Here is a 16,691-nt window from a genome sequence, read left to right as displayed (position 1 = left end):
GCCGCATCATGAATATGCTGCTGGAGATCGCATGGATCATCCATATGAGATTGATGAAGATAAAACCACTCTAGAAAAGCTGGTTGATGGCGAGGACAAGTACAGAGCTGATGATCTCCAGGTAGACGAAGGTGATCGCTGCCGAGAGGAAGTCATACCTGTCAAGATATCGGTGAAGAGCGAACCTGAAGAACACGGTGTCATTGGGGAAGAAGATGCATATGATCTTCTCCCGGAGATCAATGGCTTCAGTGAGCAGCTGTTCCCTGATGAACGCAGAGTATTTGATGAGGAAGACGACGATGACGTTGTTGTCATCGGGAGAGATTCTCTGTAAACGGGTTCCTTTTCTATGTAATTATCTATGTTTCTTCTTCAAATGAGAATACCATCTTGCGAAAATAAATTTTGTGGTACTGTTTAATTTTTATGTTGTTTACTACACAAATACAAGGGCATGAATGAGCCTCTGATACCTTCTCTTATCTACAATGATGAACATGTAGGTGGCACTGAGAGACTTCCCTCATCCAAGACACTTGTGTGCAAAATTCCCCTTCGATAAGACTTCTCATGAGAGCAGCTGCAGAAAGGTAATTCGATTTTATCCGTGCAACTTCTCATTTTTTCACCTCATCTATCTGCAGACATAATACTAGTTGTGTCGTGTGCTTGCATATTGCAGTGCTATTGCTGTGTGTGTGAAGTTCCTGTTTCCAGTTGTCTCAAGTGGAAAGGATCAGAAGGGCACTGCCATGCAACCAAACTAACCTAGCTATCTCAGAATCCTTCACTTTACGATTGATCTATGCATGATCAGACTGTACTAAGTTCACTAGTTTTTCCTCATGGGTATAATTCTGCCTATCAAGAAAACAAGGTTCATATCGATTTATGCATGATCAGGATTGTACTATGTTCTTGTTTTTCCTGTTGATATAATTCTGCTTATCAAGCAAACAAGGTTCAGATCACAAGTAATAGCTCAGTGCATGGTACTATGCATATTTGTGATGTGCTGAAAAAGACATGTGATTATTTTGGGTAACAAAGCAGCTTGAATCAATTCATGCCATCATTTTTTGGGCACCGGAAGCCCATAATTTTTGCAAGATACATAACCAATTCACCACTGTTTGTCCAGGCGGCATAATTTAGGGGATATGCTGTCATAGCTTCCCCTTTCTTTCGAATGAAAATGATGGCATATCAATGAGCGGCAAGGGGTGGAGTTTTCCAAACAAATTCTCACCCCAGGTGCTCCCAGATAAATTATAAAGTCATTTTATATGATGCAATACAGATGATTCAATGGCCTGGTTTGAAGCCATTAATTATAGGTGCCCCGTTAATTTCTGGTGTAGCTCCTCTGTTCTTCTTGACGTATGCAGCGTATTCACCATAGTGCATAGTGTACAGGGTACTCTGGTAGCGGGTGACACGGAGTTTCTTCCTCAAAGAGTCGGTTATGGTACCATTGTAACCTGCCTTCCTCATCAGTGAGTCAATGGTCTCTAGATGTGTCCATCCTGCCAGGTATCAGGCTTCATGTTATGCATAGTTTCATAGAAATGAAGAATGAGACTTATCACTAGGGTGATCCAGGAAAAACTAGATGAACACCATCACCTTCTTTTTTTTTGTTCTATCATGCTTCTGAATTTGTATTTTCATCAGAATGTATGCAAAAGGTGAAATATCAAGTGAGGCAACTAGATAACTCAGCATGGGAAAATGTTGAACGGTTTAACTGGGAAGATAACAGGATCCATTCAGGTAGTTTTTTCATGCAACGCAGATCGAACATGCTATAGACAAAAAACGAAATTATTCCCCACATGAATTTAACTTTGTAACTGAGAAGAACAATTATTAAAGTGCTTTTAGTGTTTCCTTGTGGTAGTTGCAATAACTAATAACTTAGTGACAACATGTGTAGAAGGTGAAAATGCAGCATTCAGCAGCAATATATAGATGCAAGTAAGTTTTCACCTTCATGGGCAGCAACCTCAGGTAAATAAGTTGCACTGCGCCTCATGTTATAGTCTGGATCAGTGAATTCAATAATTAACCCATGCTTACCCACCTGCAGTACCACAAGATTATTAGAAGAGAGTGAAAGAACGACTAAAACCAATGTGTAGTTGCATACCTCCCAGTCAAGGTGGTTAAGTGCAGTTTCATATTCGGTCAGTATAGATACTGTACACTCCAAATACGGCAGTTCTTTCGACTGTATAGGAGGAAAGCGGCGGTCCCTCAATGCACTGCGAGAGAGTATATTTATCTTTTTGTCTGTCTTGATATAACACAAGGAGTCAACATTACCTAGGTTCTGTTATGTGTAGCACCCCAAAAAAAATTCCTCCAATTGTATTGACAATGAGACCATGTTTCAGTAAGAACTTATAAATGGGCAGCAGTGGTTATTCAGTAGTTACCTTGTGAGCGCATACTCCTTGAAGCCAGTGACAATCTGACGAGCCTCCAAGGTTCCAATGCATCCTCGAAGGCGTGGTTCTGAACCATTGGTAGCCTTCTTCCAGGTGACAAACAATGGGCTGAAGTTTACAAAAAAAAGTAGTCCCATTGAGTTCAGAATTTGGTTGCTCTAGCTAGAATACTGTAACAAGAAATCACAATACAAAAGCTAGACATCCTTAACATGTATCACAATGGTAGAAAAGCATCTCAAATTGAAGGCAGGCTAAACTTAAAAAAAAAAACACCAGAAAACCGAAGGCATTCTATGCACCCCTCCTAAGTATGGTCAAAAGGGGGAAGATACTGTGTTTGTGACGATTTCTAACACTAACAATTCTTCCTCAAGATAATCTCAACAACAGCAACAAAATTCCCCCCTCTGCTTTCAGAGAGAATGAGACGAAGCAATCCCTCTGCTGAAAGGCAAAGGATACAACCCTCTTGTGAAATGTGGCTGCTTTGCTTTCTCTCTGCAAGAATATACTAATACTAACAGTAGGCCATAGGAAGACCATACACCAAAATCGGCTTAAGCCAACAAGTAATCGATCTGCGTCGCAGATGACGATGATGATAAATCAAAGCGAACAACACCCTCCAGAAACCGCGAAACCAAAATCAAACAAGAGGCCAAAGGCGGCACCTTTCCCCCCAATCTACCACACCAATTGACCCCCAAACCGCACGGGAATCGCTCGCCGCAAAAACCCCCAAGCTCCCCTTCATCGGGGAAGGCGGACGACGAGATACACGCGCGATCGCGGCGGGAGCGAGAGGAGGAGGGAGGGGGTGCTTACTGGATGCCCTCCTCGAAGGCGGGCGGCGGCGGCTGGTCGCCGCTGTAGTGGGAGACGAGGGCGTCGAAGCAGTAGACCGCCATTTCCTCCGTGGCCACCACCATCCTGTCCTGGCAAGGGGCGGCGACTCGGCGGTGGAGCTCGTCGGAGAAGGCGAGGCAGCCGCCGCTATCTGGAGGAGGATACGGAGGAGAAGCGATGGATGCGCGTCGCGTTGGGTTTGAGGTCAAGTCGTTAACGCGACGAGCTCCTTTTTTTTATTTGGATGGTCTCTTTTGCCCCTTGGATTTTGTGGCATTTACGTGTTTTTTATGGCTATAGGTGGGGACGGGAGGGGTAGATACGGGATTTCCAGTAGATTTATCTGTAGCTAGAGTACACGAATCTGCAAAACTGAGAACAAACGACCAGCGTGTTTCCTTTTAAACAAAAATTTAGCAAACAAAAACAACGCACATGTGAGTGCCAAACTTATCTGGATTCTGGACCCGACACGTCTACGTTTTTGGCAGATGCAGTAGCATTTAGAATGAAATAGTAAGGTCGAGTTTTGTTCCAAACTTTTTTTTAAAACTTTCAATTTTTTTATCATATTAAAACTTTTCTACACACATAAATTTTCAATTTTTCTGTTACATCGTTTCAATTTTAACCAAACTTTCAATTTTGACGTTAACGCACCCTAACCCAACTGCACAACAGAACACCAAATCTGAATTCAAAATGATTTGTGTTTACTTTAATCTGGAGGGGAGGGGTAGTTGAGTTTTAACCATTTCATTATCTTCTTCTTCTTCTTCTTCTTCCATGGCTTGCTTCCACCTCTTGCCAACGTTGACATGGATGTAGGATAGTACTATCAGCGTTTCCCTATCACTCTCCCCCAAAATGCAAGCCTGATGCTGACATTTTTGCTAATCTACCTCTGGGGCCAGGCAAGGCAAAGCATGCGTATTATGCAAGCAGCATCCATTTTGGAGAAAAATAGTGTGAGCTAGAAAAATCAAAGTTTTAGCATTTGATGCAGAACAAGCATGCTACTACTACTTGTATACTAGTAGCACAAGGAAAAAAAGAATCTATCTTGTTCTTAGGTGCGGATTTAGGTAGGCCACTTATTCTTTCTGACTTAATGCTCCAGATATCACAGTACAGTACCACATCAACCTTTCACAGATGAGAGCGACTCTTGACCCAACAGGATCGAATCCCATCCAACAAAGTAGGATTCATATCTAGTACATATGCACCATCCTGCAACTTGGCACTAACAACATTTTCTCTTCATTTCAATGCGATTTCAGTGGACCACATTCTAAACAGACCAAGATTATATGTCATGTCTCTCATTATCTATAAAAAAAATATGTCATGTATCTTGAGTGTACACAAGAACCAATGAAAGCACATGAACTATTGCCACTGCCTTATCTAGGAGTAATATCTTCAGTTCAATATGAAATCCATGAAGTATGTAGCATCCTTTTCTGGAACCAAATTTAAGGAATGAAATTGTAACAAACGTCTGAAAGGACTGACAAGCTGGGTAGCTCAGCTGTACTGAACAATGAGCTAGCTAGGCCTAAAAGGAAACAGATGCTATATACAAATGGAAGTCCTACGACTTTCAGCTAAAACGATCAGAAGTTTGAAACATGGTCTGTTTCAATATCTGAACAAAACTCCAGGTTATCTAGGTGAAGTGTGAATGATTCGGCCAATCTGTCGGCGTCCTGAACCCGTAGGCGTGTACCTTGCTGAGCAACGACAATAGCAGCTACTCGCGAAGCGAGCAGGCCAATGCTCTTCAAATCCGAAGAGCCCCGAAGAATGCCATATAGAATCCCTGAAGCGTATGCATCACCAGCCCCACATGTATCTGTAGGTACACATGGTGGTGGAGGGATGTATATCGCTTCCCCTTTCACTCCAATGTATGAACCGTGCACACCATCTGTCACGGATACTAGAGGAACAGAATGGCTTAAGTATCTTGCCGCTGACATGGGGCTATCTGTTGAGCTTAGCTCGCAGAATGCCCTCGCTTCATTGGCATTGGCGAATAATATGTCCGCATAGTTTGTTACAATATCCCTGAAAAATCGTTGGTTTACGGTCAGTACAGTACAGTATAGTTCAGAGATGAGATAGTGGCTCACTACCATAATATAGAGAAAGCATACAATTAATACCATAAAAAATATTTTTGGTTTACCATCAGTACAATAAGGTTCAGAGATGAGGTAGTGGTACACTAGCATAATATAGAGAAAATAATACAGTCAACACCCCAAAAAACGTGATGCTAGCAGGAGATAGTTTGCAAGGAGACTAGTCTCACCAAAAATCATTGTAGCAACGCTTGATGCATGACACATCTGATGCTGTAACTGCAATAAGTGAGCCATTCTTATGAGCATCTTCACATGCTTGCTTGATGGCTTCGATCGTGTGAGGTAGCTCAAATAGGTAGCCTTCCACAATTACTACATTTGACTTGGACACTAGACTGGCCAAATCTGAATCATAACTCAAAGTTGACGATGTTCCCTGGAAATACACACACGCAAAAAGGGAACAGTAAGGTCATACTCCTATATTAGTGCCAGCAACACTTCTATATAGTTGTCCAGTAAGTAAATTATACACGGTGAATGTTAAATGAGTCAAAAAGTACAGCTAACAAGTAATAAGACCTGTCAAGTAAAGTTGATATCTGATGGTGGTTCTCATTGATACATTCATACTAAAAGCAGACCTGGTTAAACTACTCATCTTCAAAAATTAAAATTTAATCTGATATTGCAACAGAAGTCCCTAGAAGGGGGAATAACAACCCTGAAGTACAAACATATCAACTGACCTGATATGCAAGCATAGTTCGTTGTGCATCTGGAGTTGTTAGAACAATCACAGTTCCAGTAGTCCCATCTTTGACCGGCTTAGACAAGAAATGCAAATTAGCACGGCGCAATTTTGCCCTAATAGAACAATTCAACCAACAGTGTGATGTCAGCCAACACTCTGAAGCTTCTAGTGCAGCAATTAAGACATCAGTACGTGCAAAAATATGTTGTCAAACTAGTGAACTACCTGTAAAAACTACCAAGTGGGTCGCTGCCCACACTGCCAGCCATCGCGATTCTAAGCTCGGGGTAGTTAGTGGAGCGGCTACTACCAAGCCTTGATAGCGCGACAAGCGAGTTGGACAGTGAGCCTCCAGCGGCAGCCTTGTAGCTGCAACCATCCATGGCGCGCAAGACACGCCCTCTCTCCTCGTGGTTGACAACCTTTCTGGTACCCTTTTGTATGCCCAATCTGTGAAGGAACTCGTCGTCCACCATCCCTGAGAAATCAACCTGTTTGCAGGCCAAAATCCCAGCCACAAATTAGCATTGATCACAACAGCTCAACAACCTATTGAAACAGAAAGAACAACATCATAGTGATAATTATTTCCAACACAAACACATAGGAAGAAAGAAGCCGTCTTTTTATTAAGCGTTCATGCAGGTTGCACGCACACGAGTAGTGAGTGGATACAGTGGCGACAGTTGAGCCAAATTAGCCGTTTCGAATTCGACATTTCTACCATAGGAGAAGTAATTTTCTTGTATGCGAGTACTGGTTCCTTGCAAATGTTCATCGATCAGGAACACGAAGTAATTAATGAATGAATCAATAATATAGATTTATCTTATTTAGAGTAGAATTGAAGAAGATGGGGGCGTACCATGGCCTGGCCGAGGCCGAGGACGTCCCAGCGCTCGGGGCCGGAGGGAGGCGCGTGGAGGTCGAGGTTGACGTCGTCAGCGTCGAGCGGGCGCAGGACGCCATGGGCATCCTCCTCCTCCTCGTCGTCACTCTCAGCCGCATCGGCATCCTGGAATCCTCCTCCGAGGAGAGCTCTCGGCAGCAGCACCACCACCGCCGCCGCCCGGTGCTCCCACCGCACGGCGAAGCGGCTGTGGCCGCGTGGCCTGGGTACCCGTCGCCAGCAGGGTCGCGGCAGAGAGGAGGAGGAGAAGCGGTGGAGGAGGCGGGAGGAGGAGGCGAGCGCCATTGTTGCGGAGGAGAGGATGGCGATCGATGCCGTGGAGCTCCCGCGGCCGCCCACCCCAACCTCTCGTCTCTTCTCTATCTATCGCCACGAGGTAGCGTGGGCCCCACCTCTCAGTGACTCTGTAATGGGTACGCGTGGCGGTGGACCCACGTAATGGGCTACGCTGCCTGTAAATATTCGAGAAAGGAAAAAAAAAAGAAGAAACGGGTAATTCGGAACGGGATTGTCACTAAGTCCGGCCCATGGGCCATGAGTAAGTCTAACTGGGCCCATTTTAATAGAGAGATCCGTGTCACTAAGAGTGGGAGTAAGTTTGCTTTAGGTCCATCTTTGAATTATGTCTTCCAACCGCAATATGAGATGTAGTGTGTTTCTCAATTTGCAAAACTGATGTACCCGAAAATCTAGGGCACTAGGGGGACAGTATAGTGTCTAGTTTTAGCTGTCGTGGTGAGTTTCCCCCACATATTGATGGCAGAGAGACACAGGGTGGGTAGAGCCGTGGAGGTGATGCTGGACCGGCAGGTCGCCAACGACATATTCTCCTATGATGCAGAGGTGGTGAGGGAGTGGCCGCACAGCAGGCGCGACACATCATCGACGAGACACCTAATGCTCGTCCCCAACCATCCCCTCCACTAGGCTATCCACGAATGGCGCCTCCGTCACGCCATAGAAAACAAGTGGCCTCTTGGTGGCCGCTTGCCACCCTCCAGTCGCACACCCCTCGCACCATAGGCCGTCGCCCTTCTCCCTACCACTCATCACCTCTTGTCACTGCTCGGAGACCTAGCGATAACTGGGGAAGATGGGGGAGACAGGAGGAGGAAGAACATCGCCTACAAATCTACCACACTTCCAATCAATCGTGACCATCAACCCCCTCCAAGTTGGCAGCCATCCTTCTCCCCACCACTCATCACCCTCTCGTCACTGTTTGAAGAAATGGTGACAAATAGGGAAGATGGGGGAGAGAGAGGAGGAAGAACGTCGCCTACCACCCTTCCAATCCATCACGACCATCGCCCCCTCCTCCAAGTCAGCACCCCGCATGCCTTTCTCCGCTCACCACCTTCTTGTCGGCCACCTCCCCCTTTTTCCTCCCGCTTGCTGCTCTCCCATCGGCTGCCGCTTAAAAGTTTGGTGAGAATCTGAGAGATAGGGATTGGGAGGAGAAGAGTTGGCAGTATGCTTATTTAAATACATACTTATTTACTTGATTCAAACATATTATTATATGTTTCTTTTTTGCCATGAAAATGCTTGGCCACCATATTGGCAGTGTTTAGTCCATTCAAACTTTTAAAAACTCCATCACATCAAATGTTTGGACACATATATGGAACATTAAATGTGGACGAAAAAAATTACACAGTTTACATGTAAATTGCGAGACGAATCTTTTGAGTCTAATTACGCCATGATTTGACAATATGATGCTATAGTAAATATTTGCTAATGATAGATTAATTAGGCTTAATACATTCGTCTCGTAATTTATAGACGGAATCTGTAATTTATTTTGTTATTAGCCTATATTTAATACTTCAAATATATGTATGTATATTTAAAAAGAAAATTAGGACACTAACTAAACACGGCCATTACGCTGAATGCATATATGCAGCCAGCCAGCAGTCAGTCAGCAGTTGGAACCGTATTGATTATGTTGCTGCTCCATGGATGGATTGCATTTACTACTGTAGTGTAACCTTGCCTATAGCCAGTTGTCTGCCTGCTCACGCAGCATATTCATTCATCGCTAATTAACTCATCGAGAAGGGGAGTATAGGTAGCTGGTTTACTTCCCAACTTTTTCTTTAAAATTTTAATTTTTCTATCACATTAAACTTTTCTACACACATAAACTTTCAACTTTTCTATTACATTGTTTCAATTTCAATCAAACTTACTAAACACACCCTTAGTATAAATCTAGAGAAGGCGAGGCAAGTGAATACAGTACTGAGTGTACGACTTTTCATCTGCTATCAGAGAATCCAGAATATCACCGGTTCATCATATGATCCCAAATCTCATGGGGGAAATTCTCAACAGAGATATCTAGCCCTGTTTAATTCACACCAAACTTTCTCAAACTCTCAACTTTTCATCACATCACATTTAAAACTTTTCTACTCACATAAACTCTTAACTTTTTTTTCTAAACTACTAATTTTCCCCGATTTCAGAAACTAAATACAGCCATAATCACGTTCGTTCGTTCGAAATCCTCAACAACAGAAGAGGCCGGCCGGGTACGAAAAAGGTCAAAAGAGTGAGGAGACGACATTTGACAGCTGCATGCATATGAGAGCGAGATGTCCTCCTATGAAATACTATGATGTCATCGTCGTTGTGTGCCATACTTTCCGTTGTGTTGGTTGCGTCAGGCCTCAGCCGGCGACCAACACATGCATGCATGGCATGCGCGTTGACTTTTTATTTTGTGTGTGTGTGTTGGTTGGCGGTCAATGCGAAAGAGGCGACACATGTGAGTTGGGCCAACCAATGGCCATGCATCATCTGATCACTCGAATGAATCTCAGTGCAATTAGCACTGTGTGGTTACGGATCGGTTATCTGACAACATATATATGGACCCCCAACCCTCTTGATCTGGTTGTACATTTGTAGGCCATGCATCGTCCTCTATTGGAGTACTAGGGTCCGTTTAAAAGACCTATAACTATTAAATTTAACTTAGAAGTTAGATATAGAGCATAGCTGTGGAGAATCATAAACTCATTTCCATATCTCTAGCGTTTTGTTGGAGCGCTGCACCCAGTTTCACTCCTATTTTAGTTGGAGTTGAAACTGTTTGGCTAAGCTCTAACTACAGAAGAAATAGAGTTGAAGCTAAAGTTGTGCCAGAAAGGTCCCTAGTATACTCTTGCATGACCGAGATCATTTAAGCTACGACTATATTACTCATGAACAAAGAAAAAAAACTGAAAGTAATTTATAAATAAAAGTTTTATACTTATATTTGTTATTAATAGTTTAAAAGGCAGTGCTAAAAAAAAAGAGTACAACGGAAAAAAAAAAGCTAACATAAACTCTCAAAGATATTCTTTTTTTAAAAAAAATATATTTTTTTACTACTCATGTCATCTAGTAGTATGATTCTATAACAAATTAAAAAGCAGATGAATTGAACATTATAAACCTTCATCTTTGAAATAATAATATATATATCCATAATATAAATTTGCACATTTGTCTGCTGGATCGGGTGGACAGTTCGGCCCACCCGGGATGTGGTCGGGCCCGGGCCCTGCCTCCGTGTTTCTCAGGCCCACCACCGCCCATGCACAGGGACCAACCAAACACCAGCAGCTGACCCTCGCAGCGGGTCCCACATGCAGGGACAGGTGGCAGCCCTCGGAAATCGCAGCAAGAGGTCGCAGGCGGTGGGTCCCACAGTAGTATATTTTATCGGTCTCGGGACGGATGAGATGGTCACGTGACGGGCCTGGAATCCTGGCCCGGGCCCCACCACCAGCCTCACCACCTCTGACTCACCTCCGTGTTCACACCCGCTCCCGGCTGCGTCGCTGCCATGTGGGCCCCACACTGGCCGCCTGCCGAATAGCCTCGCTGGTACGTGTCCGTCCAAAGTAGGCAGGCTGCAGCAGGCGCCACTTTTTTTTCTCTCTCTTTTGTAATTTCTTTTTTCCCGCGAGATTATTATATTTAAAAAAATTGGGAAGGGTAGACGTCGTGGAAAAGAGGCGAGATGGCGCGAGTGAGAAAGCCGAGACGGACAGAGCAAAGGATAAACAAGAAGCAAAAAGAAAATCAATTTGAACTGGCTGATTGATTCCTCCTGCAAGCACGCCCAAAAAGACAAGCCCTTTTTTAAATTATTGTAATCACAGTGGTAGGAGTACTAGTCCCAAGCCATCAATACTCGACCACTTTACTTTATCCCAATTTCCTGCATTTTTTACTAGTAGGAGGAGTACTTGTTACTGGTACTACTGTAGTACCACCATTATATACTTGTACTACTAGTAGTACTATATGGGTCAGTTATTGAATTAATTTTTTTTTTGAATTTTGAATTGAATGGGGGCGGCTGGGTTTTGAAATGAGTAAATAGCAAATACTTAAACAGGAGGAAACTGAAAGCTCTTTTGAATTTTCTATTGTTAGCGGTGGTGGGATGGAGTAAAAAGTTGGGAAAGGAAAGCCAGTGATGGTTTTTATGACTTGCATCTTCACGAACTCCGAGCCAAAAATGCTTTCCCCCCCCCCCCCCCCCACCTCCTCTCCTCCCCTTTTTATTTATTGCTGCAGTAGCCGTGTATGTGTGTGTGAGAGAGAGTGAATGCTGGTGTGTACGCATAACAAATTTCCTTTCTCCACCCCCTTCTTCATTACTACTACTACAGCTACTATTCGTAGCAGTTGCTTTACCTTTAATAATTCCTTTCCTTTCCAGTAATTTCCCTGCTATTTTCTTCTCCTCTCTGCCTTGCTTTGCTTCTTCCTCCTCCTCCTCCACCTTTGCCCTCCTGCATTTTGCTTGCATAGGATAGGAGTTGCAGTACTAGTATTGCTCTCTCATTGCATGTGAAGCTAGCAAGCAAGCAAGCAAGCAAGAGAGAGATTCTAGGTGAGTGGTGTTTGGTGTGAAGGGAAGGAGCATGGTGATGGTGGCATGGCTGATCTGCTGCTAATAGCAAGGAGTAGTAGTAATAATAATACTACTAGTCACTCATCATCCTTCTCCCTCCCTTGAGCTTAGCTATAGGTAGGTAGTAACACTACTGCTCTACTACATCCTACTCCTAACTCCCACCTAATAATAATAATCTCTCTCTCACACATCACATTTCTGTTTAAAAAAAAGTCAGCATGGCTATCCATCAGGGGGAGTAGTTTAATTAGGGAGCGTTTTTTCTTGCTTAATTCGCAGCTAATCTTGCAAGTGGTCTTTGCTCTTGCAGAGTGGAGAAGAAAGAAAGGAGAGTAGTCAAAGCGACTCTTTCTTTGTTTTCTTGCGCTTCCTCCTCGGCTGAGCTCAGCAGCAGTGCAGCAAGCAAACCTGCTACTGCTACAGCAGCGAGCGAGCGCTAGATCTGACCAAATGGAGGCCAAGGACGTCTCGCCGCTCGTCACCGTCCCGCCCGCGCCCGCCGCCGCCGCGCCGCCACCTGCGGCAGCGCCCGCGCCGCCGCCGTCCCAGCCGCCGCCGCCGCCGCTGCCGTTCGCGCAGCAGGCGCCGCCGCCGGCCGCCAACCCCGCGGCGGCGCCCATGCGGCTGTCGTTCGACCAGATGGCAGGGAAGGCGCCCGGGGGGGAGCAGCAGCACCACCACCACCCGGGGCCCATGCTGTACGCGGCGGCGCCCGCGGGCGGCGCCGCGCCGCCGCCGCAGGGCGGCAATGTGATGGGCATGGGCGAGCTGATGCGCAAGAAGCGCGGCCGCCCGCGCAAGTACGCGCCCGACGGGAGCATGGCGCTCGCGCTCGCCCCCATCTCCTCCGCCTCCGGCGGCGCCGCGCCGCCGCCTCCGCCGCCAGGGCACCAGCCGCACGGCTTCTCCATCAGCAGCCCGCCGTCGGATCCGAACGCCAAGCGCCGCGGCCGGCCACCCGGCTCCGGCAAGAAGAAGCAGTTCGAAGCCCTAGGTAGTACCATTTTCCTCGGAGAAAAACAAAAGCGCCTTTTCTTCCCCCGTGGATTCCGGCTGAATCTAATCCCAAACTGACGCTTTTGCCTTCAAATCTTGCAGGCTCATGGGGCATCGCCTTCACTCCTCACATCCTCACCGTCAAGGCCGGCGAGGTAAACCCAGATCTCAAAACAAATCGATTATCTTTTCTTCCTTCCTTCCTCCTCGATCCATCCGTGCAGCCAGCCATTGCAGAGTCTGCTGCTGCTGTACAGCAAGTGGTGATGGATCTATGTCTGCTTTTCCTGCGGAGTGGATTTGGTGCACGTACGAATTCCACTCCACTCCACTCCAGCCATGACCATGACCATCACTGGTTAGGTTGGAAAGGAACCAACCAAGGTTGCGAGACGAGGACGAGCTGCGGTGTCCGTCAGATTCCCAGCATGGCTGTCAGTTGACCGGCCCCGGCCCCACGGTCAGCGGCACAGATAGTGGGCGATGCACCTACGTTGTCGTGGACTACGTGTAGTAGTACTCCTATCATCAAGTACAACAAGCCTTCTCTGGCTGGCTGTGTAGTAGTACGCTGTCCAACAGCAAGTAGTAGTAGTAGCCACACCTGTGGACTGTGACTGTCCGCAACTCCACACCTGCACTGTCTTGTTCATAGTCGGATACAATAGCCTCTACTGATAGGAACTAGGAGCACTCGCCTGCAGGAGTCTCCTGTTGTGGTGTGCTTAGAGTTCCATGTTTACTGTGCATCTGAAAAAAAATGTCATCTTCAGTTGTGTTATCTTGCACTGCTGAATTTTCTGTTATACCTGCAACTGACTGAATTAAAGCGCACTTGATCATACGATTTTCTTAATATGTTTAGCAACCTTTTTGAACTTGTCATAAAGTAAAATTTTTATATTTGTATCCAGATGAATTTGCTGAAGGAATTACTTTAGCCAAGTATGAAAAGACCTGTTTTTTCCCCCGTGTAACTCTCCTAAATTAGATAGAAGTGGATGCAATGGGCTGATTGTTCATACAAATTTAAATGGATTTGCTTTTCCTGAAAGTATCTGAATTTGTATGAGCTGTCAGGCATAACAATTCAATTGCAATTTCAAGCTATTCAGGATTCTTAGATACAGATACTTCAATTATATCACAACTTGGGTTTTTTTCTTCTGATATCTTCAATTCTGCATCTTCTTCTTTTTTTTGGGGGTTTTGGTGCAGTTATATACTTTCCTTAGTGCTTACTAGGTGTCTCTTTTGAATGCAATGTGAGTTGTGATTATAGTACCTTTGTGTTGCAATTAGACTCTTTCTTCATGTTTAATCTAGTGATTAACCCACTTGGCAATGTTGGTTATAGTAAAAACTTGATTTCCATCATTAACTGTCTACTGTCTTTGCTGACAGGATGTTGCTTCAAAAATTATGGCCTTCTCACAGCAAGGCCCTCGCACAGTTTGCATTCTCTCAGCGAATGGTGCAATAAGCAATGTAACACTTCGGCAGCCAGCTACATCTGGTGGACTTGTGACTTATGAGGTATTTGTCTTGTGACTTATCTTTGGTGCACTTTAAGAATTGGGCTTAATACTTCTCATTTATGTGATCACAAGTGGGTGTGGTTCTGTGGGGGTTATTGTTGTACCTGTATCTTAGAAATAAAAGGGGGCTTCTCAATGATGTATAGACTGTAGAATACATCAGTTTTGTTTTGTTTTGTTTTTTTTGTTTCTAACAGTGGTATGGCTATAGGAGAGAAAGACCAGGTTCTGGAGGAAACTAATTGTGCCTTTTTGTTAACTAGAACACCCAGTCTTGTTCTGTTGGAAGTTTCAGGAAATCTGTTGATAATAGCCACTAGTGTAGCTCTATGGATTCATCTAACTTCAAGTTCTTTTGTCGTGATTAAACCAATGAATGTGAAAAAGAAAATCAATAATGCTACTACTTTGACAGTACACAATTATTCATGTACCTGGAGGAATTAGCTCTGTGAATTGTGCATGCTTTAGTTATTTCCTATTAGCAAAAGTAACTACTGTATCATGTTCTGATGAATGCGTATTATTTTGTGCAGGGCCGATTTGAGATCATCTCTCTATCAGGTTCTTTCCTGCTTGCAGAGGATGGCGACACTCGCAGCAGGACTGGTGGCCTGAGTGTCGCACTTGCAGGATCTGATGGCCGAGTTCTTGGTGGATGTGTAGCTGGAATGCTGATGGCCGCAACCCCTGTCCAGGTTCGATTTCGTTCTGTATAACGAGTGTCACAACTAACGCATCTGTTCCAACTTCTTAATGCTTACCGGGCATTTCTGCCATCATGTCATATGGCTACCAGGTTGTCGTGGCTAGCTTCATCGCGGAAGGTAAGAAATCGAAGCCAGTCGAGACAAGGAAGGTCGAACCGATGTCAGCGCCTCCACAGATGGCAACCTACGTGCCAGCTCCGGTGGCGAGCCCGCCATCGGAGGGCACATCCAGTGGATCGTCCGATGACTCGGGCAGCCCGATCAACCACAGCGGGATGCCGTACAACCACTCCGGGCAGCAGCAGCAACACCAGCAGCACCAGCACATGCCCCCTGCTTACGCATCCGGTGGCTGGTCGCTCTCAGCTCATCATCAGAACAGGCACGACTCTGACATGAAGATGATGTCGAACTAACACTCTGCTCGGCCTCGAGGCGCCCCATTTGTTTGGTTGGGCTGAAGAAGGAGCTGATGATGGATGGTGGATCGTGTTCGTACCCCCCTCTGCTAGCTAAGAGATTTAGGAGCATGGTGATGAATGATCTCAGAGAGATGTGTTGTTGCTGTTGTTTTTCCTTGGAGTAAGATTAATTTAGGCGCTGTTGTAACGCTGTAGCTGTCATAATTAAGCCTCCTCTAACGCAAGAGTTTATTATGTGTTGTACTACCGGTGGATATGCCTTCTGCTTGTCTGTCTTGCTGAGATCTTCACCTCCTTAGTAGGCTAGTAGTAGTCTACATACAGACTTGTATGAATTTACCTGAATGCTTTGATTTCAATTCGAGAACTTTTACTAGGTTGTTTCTTTTTCTTGTTCTGATCCGCTGTGTTTGGGAGATGAATGTTTGTGTTGCTGTGCTGGTAACACTGTTTACGGTGAAATTCATGGGCTGTTTTTGTCACGGCGATAAGGGATCCACGCCAGGGAGTATGTCTCAACTTCAACTCAAGCATAATATGTTTTCAGCTGCTTCGTCGGAATATTACCGTGCAATATTTGTTCGACGTCTCTAAACGTAGTTTTATTGAATTATTTTTCTTCTTCTAAATTATTTATATCCCTTTTTCTATACTGGTCGATATTTGTTGAATTTATTTATAAAAATATTTGATATATATCTATAATCATAATCATATGTAGATAGATCACTATAATTATTTCAAAATGGGTCACTATAAGAATCCGATCGATGGTTTGTCTCGAACTGAAACCTCTCGGTCACAAACATCAGACCTACTCGCTTCGTCCAAAGAAAATATCTATGGACAATTTCAAACTGTCAAATTGATTTTTTTATGTGATGGCTTTGAATCTACATACAGATTTAAATTCAGAAGTTGTTTTTTTTCTGGTGCTGTGAGAATATTAGAGCCCCTTGGTTGCCCTAATAAGTCGAAGCCAAAGCCAGAGTCAAAATTTGAATTTTTAAATTTAATTTTAAAGTTAATTTGAAGA

General features: G+C 44.7%; 3 protein-coding genes across 5 annotated transcripts; 1 reads left to right on the top strand and 2 right to left on the bottom strand.

Annotated features, from left to right (window-relative positions):
• Nucleotides 1–1,035: 1,035 nt before the first annotated feature.
• LOC127785721 (uncharacterized protein At2g38710) lies at nt 1,036–3,516 on the bottom strand. 2 transcript variants are annotated; one of them, XM_052313122.1, is made up of 5 exons: nt 3,282–3,512; nt 2,442–2,561; nt 2,153–2,267; nt 1,993–2,086; nt 1,036–1,529 (listed from the first exon to the last, which is right to left on the bottom strand). In XM_052313122.1, exons 1-5 carry the CDS (start codon nt 3,383–3,385, stop codon nt 1,309–1,311), a joined length of 654 nt encoding a protein of 217 aa, XP_052169082.1. In that variant the 5' UTR covers nt 3,386–3,512; the 3' UTR covers nt 1,036–1,308. The 2 variants fall into 2 exon arrangements, with proteins under 2 accessions (XP_052169082.1, XP_052169081.1); XM_052313121.1 differs by having other exon boundaries at nt 1,993–2,267; nt 3,282–3,516.
• Nucleotides 3,517–4,617: 1,101 nt separating this feature from the next.
• Nucleotides 4,618–7,404, bottom strand: LOC127785613 (uncharacterized). Its single transcript, XM_052313009.1, has 5 exons — nt 7,015–7,404; nt 6,375–6,640; nt 6,145–6,262; nt 5,623–5,831; nt 4,618–5,375 (listed from the first exon to the last, which is right to left on the bottom strand). The coding sequence occupies exons 1-5, from the start codon at nt 7,342–7,344 to the stop codon at nt 4,922–4,924; spliced, it is 1,377 nt and encodes a 458-aa protein (XP_052168969.1). The 5' UTR covers nt 7,345–7,404; the 3' UTR covers nt 4,618–4,921.
• Nucleotides 7,405–11,668: 4,264 nt separating this feature from the next.
• LOC127752812 (AT-hook motif nuclear-localized protein 10-like) lies at nt 11,669–16,041 on the top strand. 2 transcript variants are annotated; one of them, XM_052278231.1, is made up of 6 exons: nt 11,669–11,965; nt 12,300–12,983; nt 13,088–13,140; nt 14,390–14,521; nt 15,060–15,221; nt 15,323–16,041. In XM_052278231.1, the coding sequence occupies exons 2-6, from the start codon at nt 12,440–12,442 to the stop codon at nt 15,647–15,649; spliced, it is 1,218 nt and encodes a 405-aa protein (XP_052134191.1). In that variant the 5' UTR covers nt 11,669–11,965; nt 12,300–12,439; the 3' UTR covers nt 15,650–16,041. The 2 variants fall into 2 exon arrangements, with proteins under 2 accessions (XP_052134191.1, XP_052134190.1); XM_052278230.1 differs by having other exon boundaries at nt 11,669–12,103.
• Nucleotides 16,042–16,691: the final 650 nt, after the last annotated feature.

The sequence above is a fragment of the Oryza glaberrima genome, chromosome 10, assembly GCF_000147395.1.
Source record: "Oryza glaberrima chromosome 10, OglaRS2, whole genome shotgun sequence".
Lineage (NCBI taxonomy): Eukaryota > Viridiplantae > Streptophyta > Magnoliopsida > Poales > Poaceae > Oryza > Oryza glaberrima.
This window is presented reverse-complemented; position numbering and strand designations above follow the sequence as displayed.